Source organism: Petaurus breviceps, unplaced genomic scaffold (assembly GCF_028583685.1).
Source record: "Petaurus breviceps papuanus isolate PSGF00001 unplaced genomic scaffold, PetGlider_PUasm1.0 90740, whole genome shotgun sequence".
NCBI lineage: Eukaryota > Metazoa > Chordata > Mammalia > Diprotodontia > Petauridae > Petaurus > Petaurus breviceps.
Genome location: NW_027187330.1, coordinates 1732274 through 1756196, shown reverse-complemented (window position 1 = coordinate 1756196; position 23923 = coordinate 1732274). Strand labels below are relative to the sequence as shown.

Genomic DNA, 23923 nt, shown 5'->3' with positions numbered 1-23923 from the left:
ATCTGAGTCAGTGCCTCCCTTGATATCTACCATAAAGGATCAATGTGGGGGAAATGTTGACTTCAAAGCTTAACAATCACTACTACTTTCAAGGTGACTCCCCAACACAAAGTCAGGTCAGGAGAGCTGATCTTGCCTTTCAGTGCTGGGCTTTTCTATCAGAGAAGCTTTAAATCATGGGCTAGGACAAAACACTTTGGACCGCTTTATGAAGTTTCAATCCAGAAATCAATACTCTGAAATCTAGCCTGAAATAAGCCTCTTTTGGGTAGATTCTGTCACTCCACACTCAGCTGGCTGATGAGATGCAGAGCAACAAGACAGGAGAAACTTGCAAAGCAGAATTGTTGTTCCCCCTAATTCTGCAAGAAAGAGCTAATGCTCTGGGTCTTTCCTTAAAACAGGAATCTTTTAAAAATAAGGGCTGTTAGGACAAAGATCTTAACTATCTTGGCATTTGTCCTCTGGAGGGCTGACAATGGGACGATCACTCCATGGGAACTACTTAAACGGGATCCTGACAGAAGACTTTCAGTCACTTCAGCCCCAGAATTAAGCACCAGCATCTGACCAAGTATTCCATATAAATCCAAAAGGAGCCATTAACTGCATTGGATTTTTCCTTTTAAGATAGGCCTGAAATGACAAAATAGTTACTAAATTATACCAGGAGAGATATATACATATAACACGTGGATGTCTGTGTGTATATATACATGTATGTATGTTTTGGTTAAAGTCAAATACAATTTAATGACACCAACTCAAGCCTTTGCCTGCTTCAGATATACAATCCGTCCTTTCCTTGAATTGCAGTTAGGTATATACACATTTTCTGGACTTGATAATTCTTTATCCTTTTAGTGATTACACAAGCACATTTTAATATCAAAGAGATGTTTAATAAACTCCAATAAAATAAGCGCTCATAGAATAGATGCCAATGATGGATAAGCTCTTCCCAACAATCCAATCACCCACACCACCCTTCCCCCCAAATCAAACATGGAAAAAAAAAAAAAGGAAATCCTTCAAAGTTTGGGTTTCAGTGAAGGCCCCTTTACCAATAGCAAGAACACAATTTCTTATGTGGCCTAACAGGAAAGTAAAACACAGAAGCACAAAAATTCCACAAAATTTCAATATTTAAGAGACCTGGTACATATTCAAAGTTAAAATAACTCAAACTCCAACTTTATAGCTATACATATTGTTTTAAAGCAACTTAATATAATTTTTATTTTTATTTACACTTTCAAAGGTTCTTCAGGTGAGGTATGTAAACATTGTCTAATGAATTTTTTTTCAATGTTTCAGACCAACAATTCACAGCATACATTTAATTGTCACCCATTAAAGACACAGTATTTCCCTATCCCCACTAACATAACGGAAATCCAGACCCAAGAGACATTATCAAATCCTTAAGAGCACCAGCTTGCAATACATTTCTCATCACTGCTCTCTGCTAAAGGTGAAAGGAGAAAGCTTTCACATTGGCCAGGATTATGCACAAAGTACCAGAAAATGGGAAGGACCCTCTGGAAATACAATCCTTGGATATCTTGGATAACCGTCTCTAAGACTCACACACATAGTTAAAAAAAAAAAAAAGAGCACAAGGAATTGACCTCAATGATGACAAAGTTGGGAGGAGCTTGAGAAGACCTTGAGAGGAATGGCGGATTGATTGGCGCTCCTTGCAGCGCATATTTATGTTGATGCCTTGTTCTCTGACCCTTCCACCTCCCCAAATGAATTTTACAGGATCAAGAACTAGAAAGTATCAAAAACCAAAATGCCACCTAACCTTCCCAGTAGGATTACAAAAGCTCCTTTGGCAAAGTTAAAAGTGTGGATTTCTAGGATCCCCTTTGTCCTCTGTAGACTAAAGAAACCTGTCTGGGCTTTTGTACTAACCTGGGGTGAATATCTTAAGAGTTGTAATGGAAATGAAGAGCTGAAGTCATGATTTCCTGTTGATCTTAAAAGCAACTCAGGAAGGCACTCACTAGGGCCCTAGAAGCTACACTTTAAGGAGACTTGAGTCTTATTACCTTATACCCTTCAGTCAGATTCATTTCAAACCCTTCCCCAAATAACTGAGGAGTTAATATTGTTGCTTCACCACTGATACAAAAGTGGAGGTCGGTTTCTCTGCCTGTTTGGTTTCAGGCCTAGCAAAGGAAAGGTTTATTCCAATGGAACACTTCAAGCTAAGTAACACCAGTGAAAATTCTCCAAACATTTTCATAAATACAAAAGAAGACATTTTAAAAGTCTAAAATTTACATGACAGCTACTAAAGATAACGTGGGGCTCTTCTGACCAAAATTCAGGCTGGTCTTGAGGAGCTGCTGCTGGACTGCCTAGGGTGAAGCAAAAGGTGTGGAAGCATCCTGGGGAAGGCTGTCCATGATCTTCTCTATCTACTGAATTAGTGCTTCAAAGCCAGAACTGGAGGGGGTTTGTGTGTGGTTGGATAGAAAATGGAATTTAGATAAAAGGAAACAAAATGTGGCCAGATGACATTTTCTTCTATTGGCCCTTTTTATTCTGTTCTAAAAGCTCTCCTACATAGCTCCTTGGTTTGCAGCTATGAAGGTCACCAGCATTCCTCATTGGACTGGATCTTTGTAATGGGTCTGGTCCTAATAGATTTCATATGTACTCTACAATCCTCATTTCTTGAAGTAGGAACATGCACATCAACAGAAGCAGATATTCAAGTACAGCAACATCTCCAAGCAAAGACAAGCATTCGTAGCAGGACGACACTCCAGCCCTACTCACTTCTCTGAGGCCAGGGGCTACAGGGACCCCCATCACAACTGCTATTATCAAGATTATTATTGCTTAAGAGCGGCACTCCAAAAGGAACAAAGGGAAATCTGCTCTGCAGACCCGTGTACTGACCACTGACCAGTTTCAGTCGTATATATATATATAATTTTTAAAAAAAAGTTATTGGATGAGATGAAGAGAAGCGTTAAAGCTCAGACTTGGTGCTACTTTAAAAATTACCCCTTCCCCTCCCCCCGCCCCCACCCCCACCAACCCAGGCCCAACAGCTCACTGTTTTCTTTCTAGATGTGAACTGGATTTATTAAAAGAAAAACCACAGCTCAGAATATATCCTTCTACAACATTACAATGCAAACTGACATCACTCAGAACATGAATCTGCACACAGCACACGTAATAAATATTTTTAAAAAACTATTTACAATATTTCTTGAGACCATTACATGAGTATAAGTCATCTCATTTCTTTCCCCAAAGATTAAAAAAGTGTTGAATGTCTAGCTTAGTGCTAAATTCCCTGGCACCCGCAGTAAAACCATTCACATTTTTATTGTAAAACCAGATTTGCTTATAAACAGGATCTTAGAAAAACATTCTCCAGCATTACTATTCAGGTAACCTCTTCCTTTGTTTGGAAAAGACAAATGGAGGCCCCAAAGAGATATACAAATTGTGATTCAAATGGACAAAGATACCCCAGTGTGCCCTTAGCTCTAAAGTTACTGGCATTCCCAGTGACATAGGCCCCAGTCCTCTACATGAAGGCAGTGAAAAATACTGCTCAGACAAGGGAGCCCAAGAATGAAGTTGAACATGATTATAGAAACTAGGGTTCCACTAATCCATGGAAACGTTTAATGCAAACCAGGACTCCTGAGAAGTAAGCTGAACACATCTTAGAACAGATGGATTCATTTCCTAACCCCCTGGTTACGAGGAGCATCAGGCCAGATGCCCACAGAATATTTGCTAACAGGGAAAATGATGAGGTGTTCATGGGAAATGTTTTAAGGTAATTCAAGTGATGTTTCCTTCCTGTGGTTAGGGAAGGGTCTTTCATAAGGACAGAGAACAGGCTATCAATTCAGTTTAATGCTTTGCTGAGGTGACAGGTTTTTTCTGTTTCCCATGGATGTACATCCAGATTTTCTTGGGGCTGCAGCTGAGGCCCCCAAATAGAGGAGCAGTCAACTGTGTCGCAAAACTAAAGGCTTGCCTTATGATGCAATGGCAGGTGATCTGCCTTCTAGGGGCAGTGCCTATCACTCAGAATGCAGGGCATACGGCTCCACTCTTACTATGGAGTTCGATCAGGACGTGCAATGTGGCCCCTATGTGTGCTTTTCTCGCACCTGGATCTTATGTGCAGGTTAAAAAGGTCCCTGCAGCACAAGTAGGAGAAAGATTTCAAGTCTCCTCTTTTTTCCCTCTCATGTTATTTGGGAGTATAATAGCCGGGCACAGTGGCTGGGGATGTTTAACTGTCAAAAAAAGAAATAATGCTTTTTATGACAGCCCTTTTGACCAATAGTAAGTACAGTTGGTTTATATTCTTAAAATAAATACTTTCAATAGAAGCATTTGAACAGGAAATTACCACTATTTACAGTGAAATCAACTCTACAGTGGCATGTATAAATATATGTATATATACAGATATTTGAAATCTTACTCACAAAGTCATCAGATATAAACCATACTCCTAGGACTACTCAGAACATAGTTAACTATTGGTAAAAATTAACAACTTTAAGCTCTAAAGTGGCTCTAAAAATACCCCTCCTCAGTTATGGCATAAATATACAACAGAATGCAAGCCTACTTACTTTTTTTCTGCAAACCAGACTTTCAAATATTTTACAGCATTAAATATAAGAATATATTGTATAAATTACAGAAAGCAACTGGGCATGAAAAAAAAACATCACTCTTGAAGACAATGACAAGAAGAACAATTAAGAGAAACAATGGGACAATTTTTGGACAAGAAAATGTAAAACTTGTGAAGCAGATGAATAAAAACTGATTAAGACTATATGGGAGAAGGTGCTTGCACCACTAAGGGGGTGGGGAGGTGGGGACAGTGCTGAAAAGGAGTCAGAGGCATAGAAGTGGAAGTGACAGGGAAGTGGTGAGAAAACCTGCTTCCTTCCCAATCAGGGGCTTCAGCAGCCTCTCTGTTAAACATGAAAAAGATTGCTGCGGTGAGGAAAGCTCATGGGGCTGCTGGGAGGGTGATAGGCCTGCAAACACTCTGACTGGGGCAGTGACTGAGCCAGGTAAGGACACCCCACCTACCTCCGGCTCCTCCAGTTTCTCTGTGTTTGTCTCTCTCAAAAAGGTACAAGTTGGGGGCGGCTAGGTGGCACAGTGAATAGAGCACCAGCCCTGGAGTCAGGAGGACATGAGTTCAAATCCAACCTCAGACACTTAACACAAAAAATAGCCTGTGACCTTGGGCATGTCACTTAACCCCAATTGTCCTCCCTCCCCGCTCCAAGGCAAAAAAAAAAAAAATAAAGCAAAAAAGGTATAAGCTCATGCTTGAATAACAAAAATTAAGATCACTACCTGCCACCAGTGGCTGAACTACAGACATGTAATGCATCTGAACATTACTTATACATGTACCACTGACAAATAAACAACAATGGGGCCCACCATCCTTTATTATGAAAAAGCATTCCTCTATAGCTCTTAACTATGTTGCATGCTCAAGAGAATGTAATGCCGTCAAGGAAGGGAAAGTTACAGAAAGATTAATTTCTACAGAGGTTTATGAATACCAGTCTGATCATCTGCATGGCATTTTGGAAAACCATGTATGTAAACTAGCTATTCAACTCCATGCCCAAATAGAAAGAGGCCTTGAATTTTCTTAAAAGATACTTATGGCCCAATATGCTCAAAACTGAGATGATTCCACAGGAGCACCCGCAAGCTGGGTCACTAAACAGTTTTCTGTCTAGAGTCAAGCTTGCAATGGGCACGTTTAATGACCATGTATGGTAATTGTGTATGGCGCCTGCTCTGCTGGTGCATTAGGGTGAGAATAACACCTTTTTAATACTACCGGCACAACTATTCTCCAGGAAGGTGAAGCCAAAGAGTTTCCCCAAGAGCTGAGCATAAGACATAAAGCTCTGAGAAAAGGACAATGAAGCGATAATTATATTAACGAGATATGCTGGTCTAGTTTATGGAGTCCAGAACAATCAACCTCTCAATGCATGTATTCTTACCAATGAGGCTCTGTAGTCCTTGAGAATATAAGTCCCCTAATGTAGTATAGCATAGCCTCAGGATACTGCAGCACAGAAAAGTCTGTTTCTCCTCAAGGTTTGTTTATATTTGAAGCAAAGGATTTAGATACCAAGATTTTTCTTTTAGGACATCCCATACATACACCCCATCCCAGGGGAGTCTGTCCTGCCATGTTCAGGGAGGGTGTAGTATCCATAATCCTCAGAATGTTGTCATTATGCTTGTTTTAAACATGGAATTCTTTTTCTTACTTTTAAAATAATTTAGGAGAGCAGGGATGCATAGTTTGTTTCAGGAATATGATACCTATGTGCCAAAGGGAGGCATGATTCAATATAGGGGTGTTTTTCAAACCTGATTTCTACACAACTAATCAAAATCTAGCATTATAGACAGTCTGTCCAGTCTACTTGATGGCAATATTTAAAAGAAATGGCAAAGACCCACCAAATCAAATTTCCTGTTCAAACAGAATTAAGAGTACTGGGGCTCCTTAGAAGAAGTTTCAGCAAGGCAGTAATCATCTTGTTCATTAAAGAAAAAAAGTATATGAATTTATCTTTTATAGTTATGGACAGAAAACAAGGAGCTGACTTTTCCATTATCATTTGCTCCTGTATCAATCACTGCTTGGAGCACATACGAAAAAAAAGCAATCAATCCCTTCCAGCTTCCTGTTCAGATGAATTCATGATTCTGCACCCCTTTTCTGTGCTTCCACTCCCCCCCCCCCGCCTTTAACATGATAATTTCGGAAGGTACAAAGGAACATGTCTATAAAGAGCTTGATGCCACACACCTCTTTCTTCAGACCCAGAATAAAAAAAAAATTCTACAATACTATTTAAAACTAAATGATATTTTACAATCATTCTGAAAGGCAAGCCATTGTGATTTGAAGTGATCCTTGCTTCAAATTATTAAGAGTTTTTCTATATCCAAATTTGCAATCCATAAAAGTAGGAGTCCAACGGGAGTAAACTGAATTCTTTCCTAATTGAAATAAATCTCTGCCTCTTTTCAATAACAAACTTAAAGGTACAGGTCCTCATTATACTTGGGTCATTTCACTCACACTGCACCAAATTATATCAGGATGCACTTCAGCATTTATTAACTTATTTGGCCATTGGTTCTGGATATATAGATTGACTAACAGAATGGGTGGACAGTTAGATGACAGAAAGAGAGGGTACATTTTGAAGGTGTATGAAATTCAATTTTGGTGAAAATGTCTAATTGCAAAGGGGAATGATAGTTATTCATAGATGTGTACACATACACATCCATCTCTGTAGAGAAAATGAGTTACAAAGATAAGTCAGTGGTGAAGAATGTAAAGAAAGAGGTCAGAAATTAAAAAAAAAATAAAGAAGTGGAAAAAATGAGCAAGGAAACAATAGCAGAATGAGGAAAAGTGATGGGGGGGGTTTAAGAAAAAAGAATGATTCTATTTATCTCAAAGTAAGAAATCTGATTTTCTTAAACTTGAGCATCAGTGAGGAAAATGTGGCATTGGTTAGACTGGTCTGGAATCAGCTGGTGCCGTCCCCTCTCCCATGGTGGGGATTGGGTGCAGGTGCCACCATATTATGGCTATTGCCTCCACTGATGGTAACACCATGCGGTTTGTAATACCAGTCTATACTTCTCTGCAGTACCCTTTGCCCCTTTTATTCCAATATGGCCCCCAAACCAATCAAACTGCCACCTCCCAAATGAGAATGGGATAAGCTGCAAGTGGCAAGTACAGGGCAAGCATGAGTTCACTTGAAGAAATGAAAGCCTCAGTTCCAATTACTTGTCTTTGAGTGAATTTTATCTAGAAAGTCTAAAAAGTGTTTTACTTAAGAAACCTACAATAAGGTGGTAGATGATGCATATAATTGATTGATCCAAATTCTTAATTAGAAGGAAGTATACACATATGGTAGTATTCATTTATGCCTCTTTCCTGGGAAACTATTCTATGTATACTACTACATGTATCCTATTATGCTTATAAAAATTGATAAAAGTTTTCTTTAAGGTAATGTGTGGGTCATTACTTCTATATTGATTTCTTTAGTAATGGAAATGGACACTGCCAAAAAACTCAAGATAGGCAGACTCCTGACATTAATTTGTGTCTAATAAATACTAGTACTATTACTATATGAATAAAGGTTTTTGCCTGCTTTAGCAGCATCTCTGAAGTCATTATGTATCTGATTGTGAGAATCAAGAAGGTGGTTTAGGTCATTTCTGAACTCTGATTTGGTGGAAGTCTTCCTTATACTTCTCCACACTGAGAGCCTCAAGACTCCTCCTGCTGCCCCATTCTGGAGCAGAGCTCAGGCTTCCCCTGAGAAACAGGTGAATAGTTAGAAGACAGAAGAAGAGAAGACAATTCTAAGTGACATGAAATTTAATTTGGGAGAAAATGTCTAACTGGAAAGGGGGATGATAGTTATTCATAGATATGTATGTGAATTTCATACACATACATATCTACTTTTGCAGAGAGGGAGAATAAGTTACAAAGTCAGTGAGAGAAGAATCTAAAAAGAGGGAGGATTATGGGTACCATAGCCCCTTCCCTAAGTTCAAGAGCTGCTCATCCATGACCATACCAGCTTTCACAAGCCTATCTTATTGGTCTATAAACATTTAGGGATGTAGTGACTGTTGAGTGCAAGTCAGAGAGGTGAGGGGACAACTGCTGCCACAATGAATCAGGGGATATGGCTTGACAGGAAAAAAAAAACAGCCTATGACTCCTTCACAGGCAGTGCTGCAAAGTCTGGCATTGTGGCTACAACCCCATAGAGGAAGGAGCTGAAAGAATATTTGGCAAGCAATGGAAAGCAGGTGGGCAGGAGAGGAAAGTTTCTTGAACATCTGTTGGGCATATCATTTCAAGGGAAATTCTGAGTAAACTAAAACAATGTGATGAAATTTGCCCAAGATAAAAGGAATCATCTCTTTTTTTTTTTTGGAGGGGGGGGAAGGCAAGGCAGTTGGGGTTAAATGACTTGCCCAAGGACACACAGGTAGTAAGTGTGTCAAATGTCTGAGACCGCATTTGAACTCAGGTCCTCCTGACTCCAGGACCAGTGCTCTATTCACTGAAGAATCATTATTTTAAAAGGTGTCTCTCTTACTTAGAATCCCATCTGCTTCTACAGTAGTAGTCACTGCTACAAAGTTATCAGTAGATTTAAAAGAGGCTCTATTAATTTAACACACATGAAATACACATTTTCCAAATGTAGCCCAGAACAAGAAAAGAGAAAATGATGAAATCCCAAAATAAGCCTAAGAGGATTTTAAAAGCAAGTCTATATAAAATCCTCTCCATCTAACCATTACTCCACACTTCTCCTCAACCTTATGTTAGCCCCTGCAAAAATGGAATATGTATAGCTAAAAAACAAAAACAAATTCAAACCAGACATATTTATGCTAGGGGAAAATGCACCTGGCTGAGACAAATGCAGAACTATTTAAATCATGATTGAGCTCTCTTCATCAATATTTATGTGAAGAGAGATTTAAGAAAATAAACACTCTTAAAAACATTACAACTGGGCCACTATTTTCATGCACCTCAGTTTGAGAAAAACAGAAAGGCTATCGAAATGTACACTTGGCAATTTCATTCATGTCAGCAGCTCTTGAATAGCTAAGTACAGGGATTTTTCAAAGCATGAACATAGTCTGCGTCTTACAGGGCAGAGAGAACCTAGGAAAAAAGGTTCTCCCTTGCAAAGCCTTGGCAGTTCAGCTTAGCTCTCCAGGCTGGGTGAAGGAATGCCTTTCACTCCACCCTTCTTCTCTATTGTACCTCTATGGCTGCTATCACTAAGTAGAGTTCATCTTCCCAGATTTGGTAGAAATGCCTGTCTTATCATGATCTGAGTGAAGTGCATTTAAAAAACAGCAAACATCAGGTTCTATGTACAGAGATAATGGAACGTCTTGAAGGGGTGGCTATTCTTAAAACAGACACCCATACCACCCTTGTCAGGTGCTGCACACGGAAGTAAAAACATGGAAAAGTCTTCAACAATTCAGCTTTCCTTTGCAGTGGCTTAATGGGAATGTATCAGCTTTGCAGAGAAGCAACATTCAAGGCACAGAGTTACAGCCAACAAGTGCTCCCTCCTTCCAGGGGCTTACAGTGAAGAAGGAAAAAGAACTTTTTTTTTTTAACAGAGAAGGTAGCCCTTGATTCTGAGCCTCTGGGAAAAGGCCTGGCATGGGAAAGGATGTCTACCTATCCCAAAGGAGGCATTTTTCACACAGCAGCTATTCTGCTTAGGGCTCCCTCCAAGGGAGGGTTATCTTAAGCCAACCCTTGACATATCTCATAGGTTACACTGGTTAGATCTTCAAGTGTCTGTTTCCAAGAGGCTTGGGGATAGATGATAACATAGAGGCATTCTGTTCTATCTGAACTGACTGACCTTTGTTAATTATTCAATCCACTTGATGCCATGAGCACGTCATTATTTGAGGAAAACACCAATAACAAATTGAAAACTATGTTTTTATGCTTACCACATGCTTACCAAAGCTGAGGCTTGTTATTAAGTAAAATAACATTTAGGTTTTAAAAATGTGGGGGAACTTTGGATGAGAGAGAAAATAAAAAATGGCTGTTCTCATCCTTACAGTGATATTATTATAAGTGGACAGAGGAAAAAAAAGTTTATATTGTTTCTGGGGTCAGTGGAAGTGTTAGGAGGAAAGCCAAGCTATCAGGCCCCAAAGCAAAGAGGACGATAGATACTGAAGAATCAGCAGCAAAGACTGGGTCTACAAAACAACTCTGGAGGCTACAAGCAAATACCTGACCTCTTGCGCCACATGGATTTTAAGTGGGGTTCAATGATGAGAATACATGGTCTGAAATTTAAAAAACTCAAAGTCCACAGAAGTGACCAACAATTAGGAAGATAAAATTTTTTTTTCAAAAAAAGTAACAAATAGGATAATGTTTAACTAAAACTAAAGGGCAACAGACCCCCCACCCCTGGAGTCTTCACACCATCCCAAAGGATTTTGGTTTTGTTTTACCACAACTCAAAAAGATCGGGAGGAAACACCAAGAGGTTTTCAAAGAGGAACAACTGTTCAGACAGAGACACTGCTAGAAGGCTGCTGGAAAACGACTTCAGGGGCTCGATGGTGGTCATTTCTGCTACAGTACAAGTGCTTGTGCATCAAGTATAAAATGCAAGCCTTTAATCATACAGATTAGCTTTTTAGCTTTTTTTTTATTTTAAAAAAAGGATAAATAAGGCACTGTACTTTTAAACTAAATCTGCCTGGTTCCAAGTTTAAAATCCAAGGAACGTTCAGAAAGTAATTAATAACTCCCTTTCTCAGCCCTAGAGGGAGAAAGCAAGTTCCTTTCTCCATCTGAGACAGTTTTCTGATGCCTAAAACTATGAATGTTTTCCTTTCACTGCAGATTTTAAAGGCTTGCTACAGCTTATAAAAGCAGGTTGAGTTAATGCAAAGTAAAGGGTTGCCGCCACAGAATGGCTCACACCAGGCTACCACTCTTTACATCACTTGGCATCCAGCCGTCTTCTTTTGCTGTGGGAACAGTCAAGTTTTGCCCGCAGCTTCCGTTTTCTCTGGGCCATGATGCTCTCTGGGGTCTTCTTTATAGATGATTTGTTATTCTTAGTCTTTCCACTCTGCTTTTTGTGAGTGGTTTTTTGTGCCCTGGAAGGTGACTCACCAGCAGCTTTCTGCTTTGTAGGTTTGGACAGCTTTTCTCGAGGGGCAGGCTGAGTCTGGCTTGGCTTCTTCTGGGCGCTGTCTTTTCCTTTCCGGAGGGGAAGATGGCTCTTCCCTGCAGCCTTGTCTGCGGACTTCTTAACTTTTTTCTCTTTCGAAGATGCCTTTTTGGACAGCTTGTTGGTCTTGTCCGATGAAGGCCGCTTCTTGATAGTAGGTGCTTTGGAGGGCACATCTGAATGCTTTGCTTTACCAGCTTTCTTTACCTGAAGTCTGTCCTTGCCAGCGGAGGGAGTGGTGCTGTCCTGCAGGCTGCTGCTCTCATTGGCTGTTCTCTTCCTTTTGTTCTGCTGACCTTCACCTTTAGGTGAGGAATCTGACTTCCCTTTCCTTCCCCGAGTTCCTTCAGCACTTGAGGACTTCACAGGAAATCCATCTGAATTGACTTGCAAAGCAAGTTTGGGAGACATTAAAGGGTTAATGCACACACTCTTTCGATTCTGTTTATTTTCCGTAGGGAGATCAAGTGAACTTTCAGTTTTCTGATTCTTCACTGACCGTTGCTGGGCTCTAAGCTTTCCTCTAATGTTGGAATATTTTCTTAGGATTCGAGTACTCGCTGGCATAGGCAAATTAGAAGAAGGCTGGCTAGTTCTTTCTTCCTTGGATTCTAAACTGGCTTCGGAGTGAGATCCAAGGCTGACAGTGGTAGTCTCTGCAGACTCCATTTTATCAACACTTTCTCGGAATTTAGCCCACAGCTTTTGAGTTTTCCAATTATTCCTAGCAGGTGTTGCCCCAGGAAATTTTTTTAAGTGTTTTTTCAACCGCTCAGCCTGTTGCGAACTAGGATACTGGCTAGAAGAGGAGGCTTTCTGAAGGGGGCTTTTGATGGGGGGTACATCTCCTGGGAGACGAGTATTGAGTTTCTTCACAATTACAAGTGATCTTGTTTCAGTTGTCTCTAAGAACCACCTACAAATATTAGATAGTTTAAAAGGCTTCATAAATAGCATCTGAACAGGGGAAAGTTTTTGAACTTCTAAGGAGCCCTTACATTTGCGTGATCTTTTCTTACTCTTCCAGATCTCTTTCAGTTTGTCAGCCTTGTTCTTTACTTTTGGTGTTGGCTGTATTTCTTTCTCCAGTTGGATCCAGCCTTTCTGAACTTTCATATACTGGGCATTGAAGTCAGCAATAAGCTCCTGGTTCTCCTCTTCAGCACACCATTCCACAAACTTTGGCTTATCATCCACCAGCGTATCTGTATCTTGAAATTCCATGGAATCTTCAGCATCTGAGACTTGGTTTTCTTCAGGCACAGAATGTACCTGCACAACATCCTTTGCTGTAGTGGGTTTTGCAGTATCCAAAGAGTCCACTGCATGAGCATGCCTTAGGTTGTAGGTTGGAGGGGCCAGCCTTTTCTGCTTCACTGATGATTTTAGGGTTGTACCAGCACTTTCCCTTCTGTCACTTGGTAATGCACATGGACTAGACAGTGCATCACTATGTTTTCTATTTTCACTGTCTGACGCACTGACAGCCTCCTCTAACACTTCTGCAGCGTTGCTCACAGGCTCCTTTTCTGATTGTTCTGTATCTTCCTTACAAGGACTGGTTTCTGCAGGAAGGTGAACATTTGTGGGGTCAGAATCAGTCTGTACACAGACTGCAAGCTTCTCTCCTTGTGGGTCCTGGCTAGTTGTGAGAGTGGGGCTATTACTCTGAGATGATGTTTCTTCTCCTCCTGCAACCCTGTCTTCTTTTGCTATCACACTTTTAAAAGTCTGTCTGGTGCTTACCCCATTCCCTTCCCCTTCCTTCTGCTCAGGATCCTTCTCATCATTTATGTTTCCAATATTCTTTAACAGTGTTGTGTGGAAGCAGTCAGTTGGGAAATGGACAGAGGCTGCTCCATCAAGGTACACTTCTCTCTTAGGACGTTTTGCACCTGGACTTTTGGAAACTTTGATCTGAAGGCAGGGAAGCTGGAGAGCAGCTGGCACAGTATCTGACAGCTGACTTCTCAGGCACCTATCAGAGGCCACAAGGGTCTTTTTGACTTTCTTCTTCCTGCTGTCTAGATTCTCTTCTGGAGGAATGTTCTGATCACATATCTCTGTTTCTGAAGCCTGCTTATCATCACTTTGCTCTTCTTTCTCTAGCTGACTTGTACCATGTGCTAACTCACTTACCTCAATGTCACTGAGATTTTCATTGGTACCTACAACCTCACCTCGTTTGTGCTGGTTTTCATCTTGCTCTTGAGGGTTTTCAGTTCTGGTTTCAACATTAATGCTTTGACTTCTATCAACACTTTCGAAATCGGCAGGGGCATCCATATTCAAGTTCCTAGGGGAAGCTTGATTTTCAGGGCAAACAGGACTTCCCTCTCTGTTAAGAGTTTCAGAAGGAGAATGAGGTCTTGAGGCCGTAACAGAGTCACTATTATCTTCAAGAACACTTTCAGGGGAGTGGTCAATGCAACTACCCATTCCCAGGGGAACACTAACCTCGCTAGTGCCTAACAGTTCAAGTTGTGGTTGGTCCTCCATATGCAAAGGTGAGCCGTTTACTATGGTATCAGAATTGCCTTCTGGTACCTTCTCTTTATGGACAAGAGAAAGGAGAGACTCTGAAGTTGTAGATTCTTTTGGATTCAGGAAACTAGCTTGATTAGGTTCAGTGTGTTCTTCAGTATCCTCAGCTGCAGAACAAGTTTCAGACTCCTGAGGGTCGTTTTTTGAGGGAGAGCCTTGGGATACTTCTTTAAGGGGAGTTCTTTCCTCACTGGGTCCTTCAGAGTCTTCTCCAAGGATCACTACATCTCCTGCCGGTGCACTGTCTGAAACTGTAAGGGACTGTTTGGGAGTCCCTAAGGCCTCTGCATGCAGAGCTGAGCAGCTGCTTCTGTCCTCACTTCGTGAACTTCTGGCCAATGTGCGGACAGTTGGCAGTTCACAGCAGTCTCCATTGAAAAAATAGCCTCGAGTGCTCTTTCTTGCTGTCTTCCGAGAAGATAATATTGATCTCTGACTCTCAAAGTGGCACTCAGTTATGGGTTGGCTAATATAAACAACATCATACTGATTATCATAATCATTAACTCTCAAGCCTGAAGTTCTTTTACTTTTCCGAGCTGTTTTAATGGAGGCCGATATAATTTTTGATCGTGAATGTCCAATGGATGCTTTGTGTAGACTTGGCATGGGGCTTGGTGATAACCAAACATCTTTGGAATTATCAAACTGACCCTTGTCACCAGGATTTAAATGGTAACCCGCCTTATTCCTTCCCAGCATGTGGAGATGGTTTTCCTGCTTTGGCCTTGTCTCCTGTTCATTTTCCTCTAAATCCTGGTGCAAAGATGATTTTGAGCTACATTGTAAAGCATTCTCTTTGTCAGCAGTTCTAGGTGAGCTTCCCATAAACCCTGAGTCCCAAGTCTCTTCTGGTAAAGCTCTGAATAAATTCTTTTGAGAAACCATACAACTGTCACCATCCTCAGTACTATTCACATTTGCCACTTTTACAGCAATAAAACCTTCCACTAAAGCTGTGCTTTGTATCTGGTCTTTTTCATCCTCAGCTTTTTTAACACTGATGTCATGCTCTTGTCCAGTAGTTTGCCCTTCTGGGCATTTAGAAACATGGTGGGAGTTAAATGAGGAAGAATTAGACGCAGTGAGGTATCCAAGAGTAGAACTATCCTTTGGACCACCAGAACCGGCTTTAGTAGTTGGAAGTTCTGAAGAATCTTTTTTGATAACAGTAAAGGAATTCTCTTTTCTTTCTAAAGATTTCATCTCAGCAGGCTCTTTCAGGGCTGACCCTGTCAAACAAGGGGACCCTTGACATGTCGCTACGAGTAAATCTGCAGAAGGGGACTTCATGTCAAAACAAATAGTTCCCTTTTCCTGATTTTCAGTGCTTAGCTGACCACAGCCAGGGCTACAAGTAGAAAGATCCATAGTTTCAGAATCAGGAAATCGTTGGCCGTCAGTCCCTGGCTGCACTTCTGTGTAGAGGTCGTTTAGAACACGAATGAACTGCTTCTGATGATGGGTACACAGTCTGACCATGAACTTTTCCAGTGGTGATTTCGGCTGGTTGTTAGAATCTATTGTTATTGTCTCTGCTGGATCCTCACTAGACAGATAGAGAGAAAAATAGTCAATAAAGGCAAGTCAGTTTCAAAGAAAAAAAATGTACATCATCAAATCTTAATTCCACTTATATATATTAAAAATTAACAGAATTAATTCATAATGGATATGGGCTAGAATAATGACCAATATATAATAAATTCAGGTGGTTAGCTGAAATGGGTCTGATTTCTCAGATTTAGCAGCTGGCAGATTATAGTATTTACCCATTAAAAAAATTAAAGCTAATAAACTCTATCTATGATCATTGTTTCAGAATTGGAAGAAACCTTAGATCGTCTAGGTTAACCCTCTCACTTTACAAATGAGGATACTAAAGTCTGGTGAAGCTGTGTGACTGTGCCCATGGTCATTTATTAATAAGTGGAAATATCAGGATTCACTCACATTCATTTTATACATTTTAAAAATATAAATAGGAATGGGTGACTGAATACAAATTAGGAAAATGACAAAGTCATTGATTTTTAAAACTCCTAACAATATGCTTAAAAAAACAGATTTTCGAATTTAGTTTAATTTCATTCTCTAACCATTATAAAACATCCTTCATATTTTTTCAAAAAGGCTGTTCAGAAATATCTCTACTCCTGAAAATGATCACTAAATACTAAACTGCTTTAACAGTGTCTTTTAACTATAGCAATACTACCAACATGGCTACCAACACTGTTTAGGCACACAGATATCAGGCCCAGAAATAAAAAGCCAATTTGAAAAGGAAACCCTAGTAGTCTAATACCTGGATAGATGACAAAATTATGATAAATTTTAGTGTTTGTATTTTGCATGTGGTGGTCACCTATGATTTTTCCCAACTTTGCTAGTTGGTTGATAACAACAATGCAGGTGGCCATCACATTCCTCTTCATATAAATACATACAAGGAGGAACCAATGATCCGCCTTCTGGGACGTCCAGACAAAGGCAGTCTTACAACCCAAAGCCTCTGACTCCCAGGATCTAACTCTGGACATGGGAGGCAGTGAGGAGGCCCAGTACAAAAGGCTCTGGGCCAGAAATCAGGAAAACCTTTGTTCTAATCCAGTCTTAGATATTTACTAGCTACGTGAGCCTGAGAAAGTCACTTCACCTTTGTCTGTCTCAGCTTCCTCACCTGTAACTTCCCAGAGTTGTTGTGAGGAACAAATGAAATAGGAGTTATAAACTGTTTAGCACAATGCCTAGTAGCACATACACACCATATGAATGTTAGCTACTGTTAACACCAGGCCACTACTACATTCTCTCATTCATCTTAATAAAACCTGTAATTTTTGGAGAGCATGTTATACCAGAATCCTTTATTTTGAAAGCATCCAGGAGAAGCTAATTCATAATAAGATTCTAGAGTTTTAATGTGGAATTTATGGAACTAACTTAGTACAGAGGACAAACCAAATGTACAGCCAATAAGGTAGCAATGGTTTAGCAAGAAAAATTTTAGGACATCTGGGATTTGCTGAGAGAACATTATCATTATTACACTTAGTGTGATAGACCTGCTTAGCCAAGTTTCCTCACCGCTAATACTTTCAAGAAGTTTTATTCAATTTATCAATGGCTTTTTGGGGGGTAAGATTATAGATTCCTTCCTAGTAGTGATCCACATCTTGTTACAGTACCTAGCGCAGAGCAATCCTTTTTTATTACAGTGATGACATTTTTCATTAAATCATCCCTCTCTGTCTTCAATTTTCAAAATTAATTATAAGAAATCATAGGATAATTCATATGGCAGGTGTGAACTAGGAAGCTTAGAACACTAAACATTTCTGGAGAATACATCTCTCACACATGGCATGTAAATGCTGTTTGTTACTATATCATACTTGTTTTTAACACAAACTGCTTCAGGTTAGGAATCAATGAAGTGTTCACACTTGTGGAAGCACAATCTCCTCTATCTTAATGTGGGTTCACCTCCTACTTTTCTAGGTAATTTTTCCTAGGCTGCTCATGCCTAATTTGAGAGAATTTCATTTTTCTTTGGAAGGCATCCTGTGTGAATGAAATTAGAATGTAAAAAAGCTCTTTGAAGGGATGGGCTGTTTCTCCATTGTCTTTTAATTGAGTATGTCCATAGCACAGTACTAGTGGGTACTTAATAAATGCTTAAAATGGATGAGTTTCCCACCCTGTCAGCCAACCACAAACATGTCTGAAATATAAACCACACAAAGTGTCTGAGTAGGGGATGAGAAGGGAAGAAGACAATCATTTATATAGCACCTACTATGGGCTAATAGGGTAGTAGGGGGGTGCAGTGGATAGACTACCAGGCCTGGAGTCAGGAAAACCTGAGTTCAAATTCAGCCTCTGATACTTACCCTGGGCAAATCACTTAACCTGGTTTGCCTCAGTTTCTTCACCTATAAAATGCATTGGAGAAGGAAATGGCAAACCATTCTACTCTTTTTGCCAAGAAAACCCCAAATAGGGTCACAAAGAGTCAGAGATGACTGAAAGGACTGAAAAACAACTACTCTGAGCCAGGCATGGTACTAAGTTACAAATATCTCATTTTATCCTTACAACCATCCTGCAAGATGGATGCTATTATTATCCCCACTTTACAGTTAAGGAGATGCAAAAAGAGTTTAACTGACTTGCCCAGGGTCACACAGCTACTAAGAGTCTGAGTTTTTTGTGCTCAGTTCGTCCTGACTACAGGCCCACTGTTCTGTGCCCTACCCCGCCAGCTGCCTCTAAGGAACTCTATGAACTTGAGTTAGGACTTGCTATTTGAGAAACAGGTGTTGAGGATTTTTCTACTATTTTATGTTTCCCTTTCTGCTCCAAATAAATACTTTTATGATTTGAAAAAGTATTAGGACTTGCTTTTTCAAGGAGTTAAGGCACACTCTCTGCCTTCTCAACCAGCATTGTTTTGCCACACTGCAGCAAATGAGCGGGCTTTTACACCATTCATCCCTTATAGGTTTCTAGAAAAGGCATCATAATAAAATGCCACAACGATATCTCATTTATCTGCCATTATCAAGGGAATGTCTGGAATAAGTGCATTTTCCATTTACATAATTCATGCTAAAACCTTTGAGCAGTTCGACTCTTCTATTATTTTAGCTATCTAAAATGTACCACAGATTTTTCTGTCTTCTTAAATGGGGGACACTAAGATTAATATTATGTTTTCTTGACTCAGAATTATCAATGTGGTGTCTTATATCTGGTGTTTGACACAATGATGGAATTTGCCCCGGTGCTAAAAGGCTCCAAACCACTGGGTTTTTTGTGTCTTTCCTCTAGTCTACTGCCCCATCTCCTCTAAATTTATTCTTTCTAATCAATCACTGGCTAGACTTTTCAGGACTATCTAAAATAAGAATTAAGAAGTCTCAGGGAAGACCTGAGAAACTTCTCTACATACGGTGCATAAACTTTGTGGGTGTTACTTTGGTCCTTTTTAGCTTACTTCTTGAATTTTAGCCGATTTAACCAAATACTGAGATCCTCAGAGAAGTGAACTCTGAATCTGTGAAATCAATGTTGCTGCACTAACAGTAAATCAAGTAATACACTGCAAACACTGACCAGTGTCTCACAAAGAAAAGTGCTGCTAGAAGACAGAGCTCAAAGTCATATACAATCTAACACCTCATTCTGCCTCTTTCACAAGGCAAAACACAGAGCAGGAGGGGCTCAATCAAAATCTGTGGAATGAGCAGATAGAGATTAAAAAACTCTCAAAATTGGGGCGGCCAGGTGGTACAATGAGTAAGAGCGCTGGCCCCGGAGTCAGGAGACCCAGGATCGGTTCCGGCCTCAGATACTTAACACCCACACAAAATAACTGGCCGTGTAACCTTGGGCAAGTTACTTAACCCCAATTGCTTAAAAAAAACAAAACTCTCAAAATCAATGGCAAATTTCAGGTATTATGCCTGCAGGCTCTGAATGCAATACAAATGTCTTTCAGTTAACAGATATGTTGGGGGCAAATAAAGCTGTGTTCAGTGAATCAGGTTTTCCCTTTGCCTTCCATTATATAATCAGGGATATCATCTATTCTGACCCTGAGATGTAACAAAATCATTCTTGAGGATATTTAATCATGTTTCAAGGAAAAGCAAAATGGTCATATTAATAACAGCACTCCAAAATATTAACATTTAAACTGGAAATAGGCAAATTAACAGATGATTCCTGTGTTTGAATTTTCCCAAGTTAAAAAGATACTTAACTGGCTGATTCCCTGATAGGAGCATACAGAAGGGACATCTGAACCATCCAAAATGCTCATGTTCAATAAAGAGAGTTCATTATTTCCTTAAACCTGTATATGAGGAACTCTGAATAAAGGTATTTGTTCTTGCCCTTATCCTCTATCAAAATAACTAGCCTAGCCACTTAGAAGTTAGGTAACAGCACACATTAACAATGTACTTAGCAATATAGTCTGTGTACTTTGTGCTCCCCGCCCCCCCCCCAAAAAAAAAGGAATTAAAGGTTGTCATTTCTCTTTCTCAGGCTCTGGGTAGGGAAGCAAGTTGGTTATTTTAGCTGCAAAGTGAGAGGACTGGGGTAGGTCTTCAAGTTCTCTTCCATCTCTGACATTTTATGATGTCAGTGAATAATGAAGAAACTCATTATAGAACATAAAAAGCAAACCTTGAGTCCTGCCTATTAAAGAATTAAAAGCCTCTTCATCTAAATGGAACTTAGACCTGGTGTCTGACAAAATTTCAAATAGTGAATTCAGGTAAATCTTCCTATTTCAGAAATCTCTACAAAAATATTAATTTCATATTACAGGAACTATTGGAGCATTCCCTATTCAGTCATGGTAATGAGTATATGCAATTAGATATACATTATAATTTTTATGAAAAATGAAAATTCACCTGGGATGGAGACTCTCTATAGTACTGACCTTTGATCAGGTCTAATAAAATGTCTCCATCTACTACTACATATAATCTTTAAACTATGATAATATTATTTTTGACTTTCATTTTTCTAGTTTGTTTTGTTCCCTGTACAATCACCCCCTTTCCCCTCCCCCCCCAACCTTAAAGCCTCAATAAATCATAATAACTACAATTCTGGTCCTTTTTATGATCTTGCTCCTTGGCTTCTCTTGTAATTCCACAAACTCCTAGAGTACTTTTACTCTTTTATTAACCACTTCCCAAAGTGTGAGAATTAGTCATTTACAGCCTTATCTTTTGTTTTAAACTCTGACAAGACTTCACTTTGACCCTATTTAGTCAATTTTTCTAAGGAGCCCTTGATCTTTATGAAAAGTCGTTATAAAGTTTAAATTCAACACAACATATTACAAAATAATTAAAAAGAAATAAGAGAGAAGCAAATGATCCTAATGGAAAACAATTTTCAGCTTGAGAAAAAAAAAACTGTTTTGGTCCAGTGTTTACAATACTTGTCGTATTCAGTGGATTCAGTGACTTACTACCCTATGCAAGACCAATAATTCACTTAATGAACCTAGATTTGACACTGTTTGTTCCATTCCAATATTTTTAAAGTCCAAGAAGGTTGTCTGTATCAGAATGAACCATGTACCAACTAATCAGCATTTTAAAAAACTATTTGAAAACACATGAAACTAAGAAAACAAGAAGGACTAGTAGAAGGGGAAAGGAAGGTTCTGAAAGGAAAAAGGGAAGTCTTTACACATAGTAGATCCTGAACAAATATCTACTGAACTGAATTTTACAACTAACTGGTATAACCCTGAATGCAGAATTGGCTGGTAGATCCATGATCAACTAACTTTCTATCCCTTAGTTTCTTTAAGACTATCTAATTTTGAAGCGTGTGATATGGGGGAAAAAAATAATACTGATAAATTCCTTGGAAAGGTGCTATTTTAAAAGGAGGCACTATTTCATAGCCTCATCTTTAATGATTCATCATATGATTTCTTTTCCAATACAGATAGTAGGTAACAGCTAAAATCACCTACAGTAACTATTGACTATTTCAACAAGTAAATATAAAGGCAGAAATAATCTAGCCACAATTTTCCCCTCATTATCTTGGGATTTGGACCTTGGAGATCATGTACTACAACTTCTGCTTTTTACAGATGAAGAAACCGTACCTGAGATTGCCTTGGGGAGGTGAAATATCTTGCCCAAAGTTACATAGATAAGTAGTGGGATGTGAATACAGGTCTCCACCACTCCAAACTCTGATCTCACTCACCAATCCTCCAGGTTTCTTTACCAAATCCTCTTCCTGGTGGCCACTTCCCCGGGTATATAGTTTCTCCTATTAGAATGTAAACTCTTTGATGGCAGGAACTGTCTTTGTTTCTGTATTTGTGTAAGGGTTATGGGATTTAAAAGATCTTCCATGCCCCATTGGAAGTGCCAACGTAGCAGGAAGGGGTGGAGCAAGAGAAAGCGAAAGCCAGAGAAAGCAAAAGCCAAGCTAGCGTTCCTGCGGTGGCTGGCGGAGGCCGCGGCAGCAGCAGAGGCAGCGGCAGCGTGAAGCCCTTTTTGAGTTAGGACTGCTAAGGACTCCTGCTGAGGACTGCCAGGGGCCGGAGCTGCTGGGAGCGCGCTTCCAGGACGCTGGGTGGTTGCTGTGCGTGAGGAGAGGAGGACCTTTGCCTGAGGTAACCTGTTCTGTTTTAAAGGCTTGAAAATGTGGGTGCTTTCTACTTTATCTACCTGTGCCAATGTCATAACTACTCTGATGGCTTTCACTTTCTGGTTTTGGGACTCAGTCTTTTGGTATCTTAATAAATTTTCCAGCTTATTCCCTTGTATGACAATCATGATGTATTTTGTGATGGATAATTATATCAGCATATCTGTAATCTCCATAGGCATTGTGAATATGGCATTGCTGATACAATTTGTTATCTCAAGCTCTTAGGAAAATGTTTGGCACATAGTAAATGCTTTCCTCTTACCATTAAACTACAGGGCTTCAAGTACTTTTGTACTAGAGATAGATGAAAATAGCAAGAAAGAGAAAGAGCTGAAAAGATAAGTCTCTAAGAAGAGCCTGGAAATTAGGAAGTGAGAAATTCAAGTCCCTCGTTTTCTTTCCCTCAGCAACAATAAGATTTCTGGGTAAGCAAACAATCTCACTGAAAGGTAAATACATCCCTTATTGTTTATGGTGGAATTCTTTATAAATTACATCAGCTATACTGCATCTGCCTCTTAGCATGCCAAGTCTTCTCTCATCTTCTCTTGTCTGGCCACCTTGGGAATATGACTCCTCATGTCTCCAGCTCTTAATATATAGCCATCCCACTTCCAGAGCAGATAGGGGCTCTATCTCCCACCGCCCCAAAAGATGGTTTCATTCCTGGTGGGTAAGGAGGCACACCAAAATAGGACCTAGTCCTCAGGAGCAGTGGCCTCTAGAGAAGTCACCTGTGCCTTGATGGTGATGGTCCCTGTTCTCATCACCTAGAGAGTGTGCAAGGCCTGGGGATAGATCAAGAACTGACTAATAATGTAGACAGGTTTATCCTGCTCATGTTGTGACAAAGATGGAGATCAGAAAACAACAGCAATTTTGACAGGAACACAAAATTAGAGGTAGTAAATCAATTGTGGAATTAAGTTACATCTCAGCAGCTAAAAGAAAAGAAACTATGGGGAAATCGTCCAAAAAGTATGCCAGGGGAGCATGGTAGAAGGAGGAAGCAGTCAGCTAAGCAGAAGACAATTACCACCAGGGAGATAAGAAACAGGCTGTAGTTAAAACAGAATTTAGCTGGTTTCCTCCCTTTAGGCACTGAAAGGAACAGCAAAGTGCACTTTTCTCTGTTGTGGTAGCTTCTACTAACCCTCTATGCAGAAAATACATAATTGTACCATAGCACCTTGGTAGACCTATAGACAAGCACATTCTTGAACACTCTAGGGATATGTACTTGCCAGTTTTCCATTTGCCCTACTATGGCAACTATATATTCCTGATTTTCTTAGACAGCCCCTCTC

General features: G+C 39.9%; 1 protein-coding gene across 12 annotated transcripts in view; it reads right to left on the bottom strand.

The window, feature by feature from the left end:
- Positions 1-880: 880 nt before the first annotated feature.
- The window catches only part of LCOR (ligand dependent nuclear receptor corepressor), a 143898-nt gene continuing 120855 nt past the window's right edge, over positions 881-23923 (bottom strand). For all 12 annotated transcript variants that reach the window (XM_069067110.1, XM_069067112.1, XM_069067116.1 and 9 more), the window contains one exon: positions 881-15954. In XM_069067110.1, the coding sequence (XP_068923211.1) occupies positions 11628-15954 (4327 nt within the window). In that variant the 3' untranslated portion in view covers positions 881-11627. The remainder of the gene's footprint in view (positions 15955-23923) is intronic.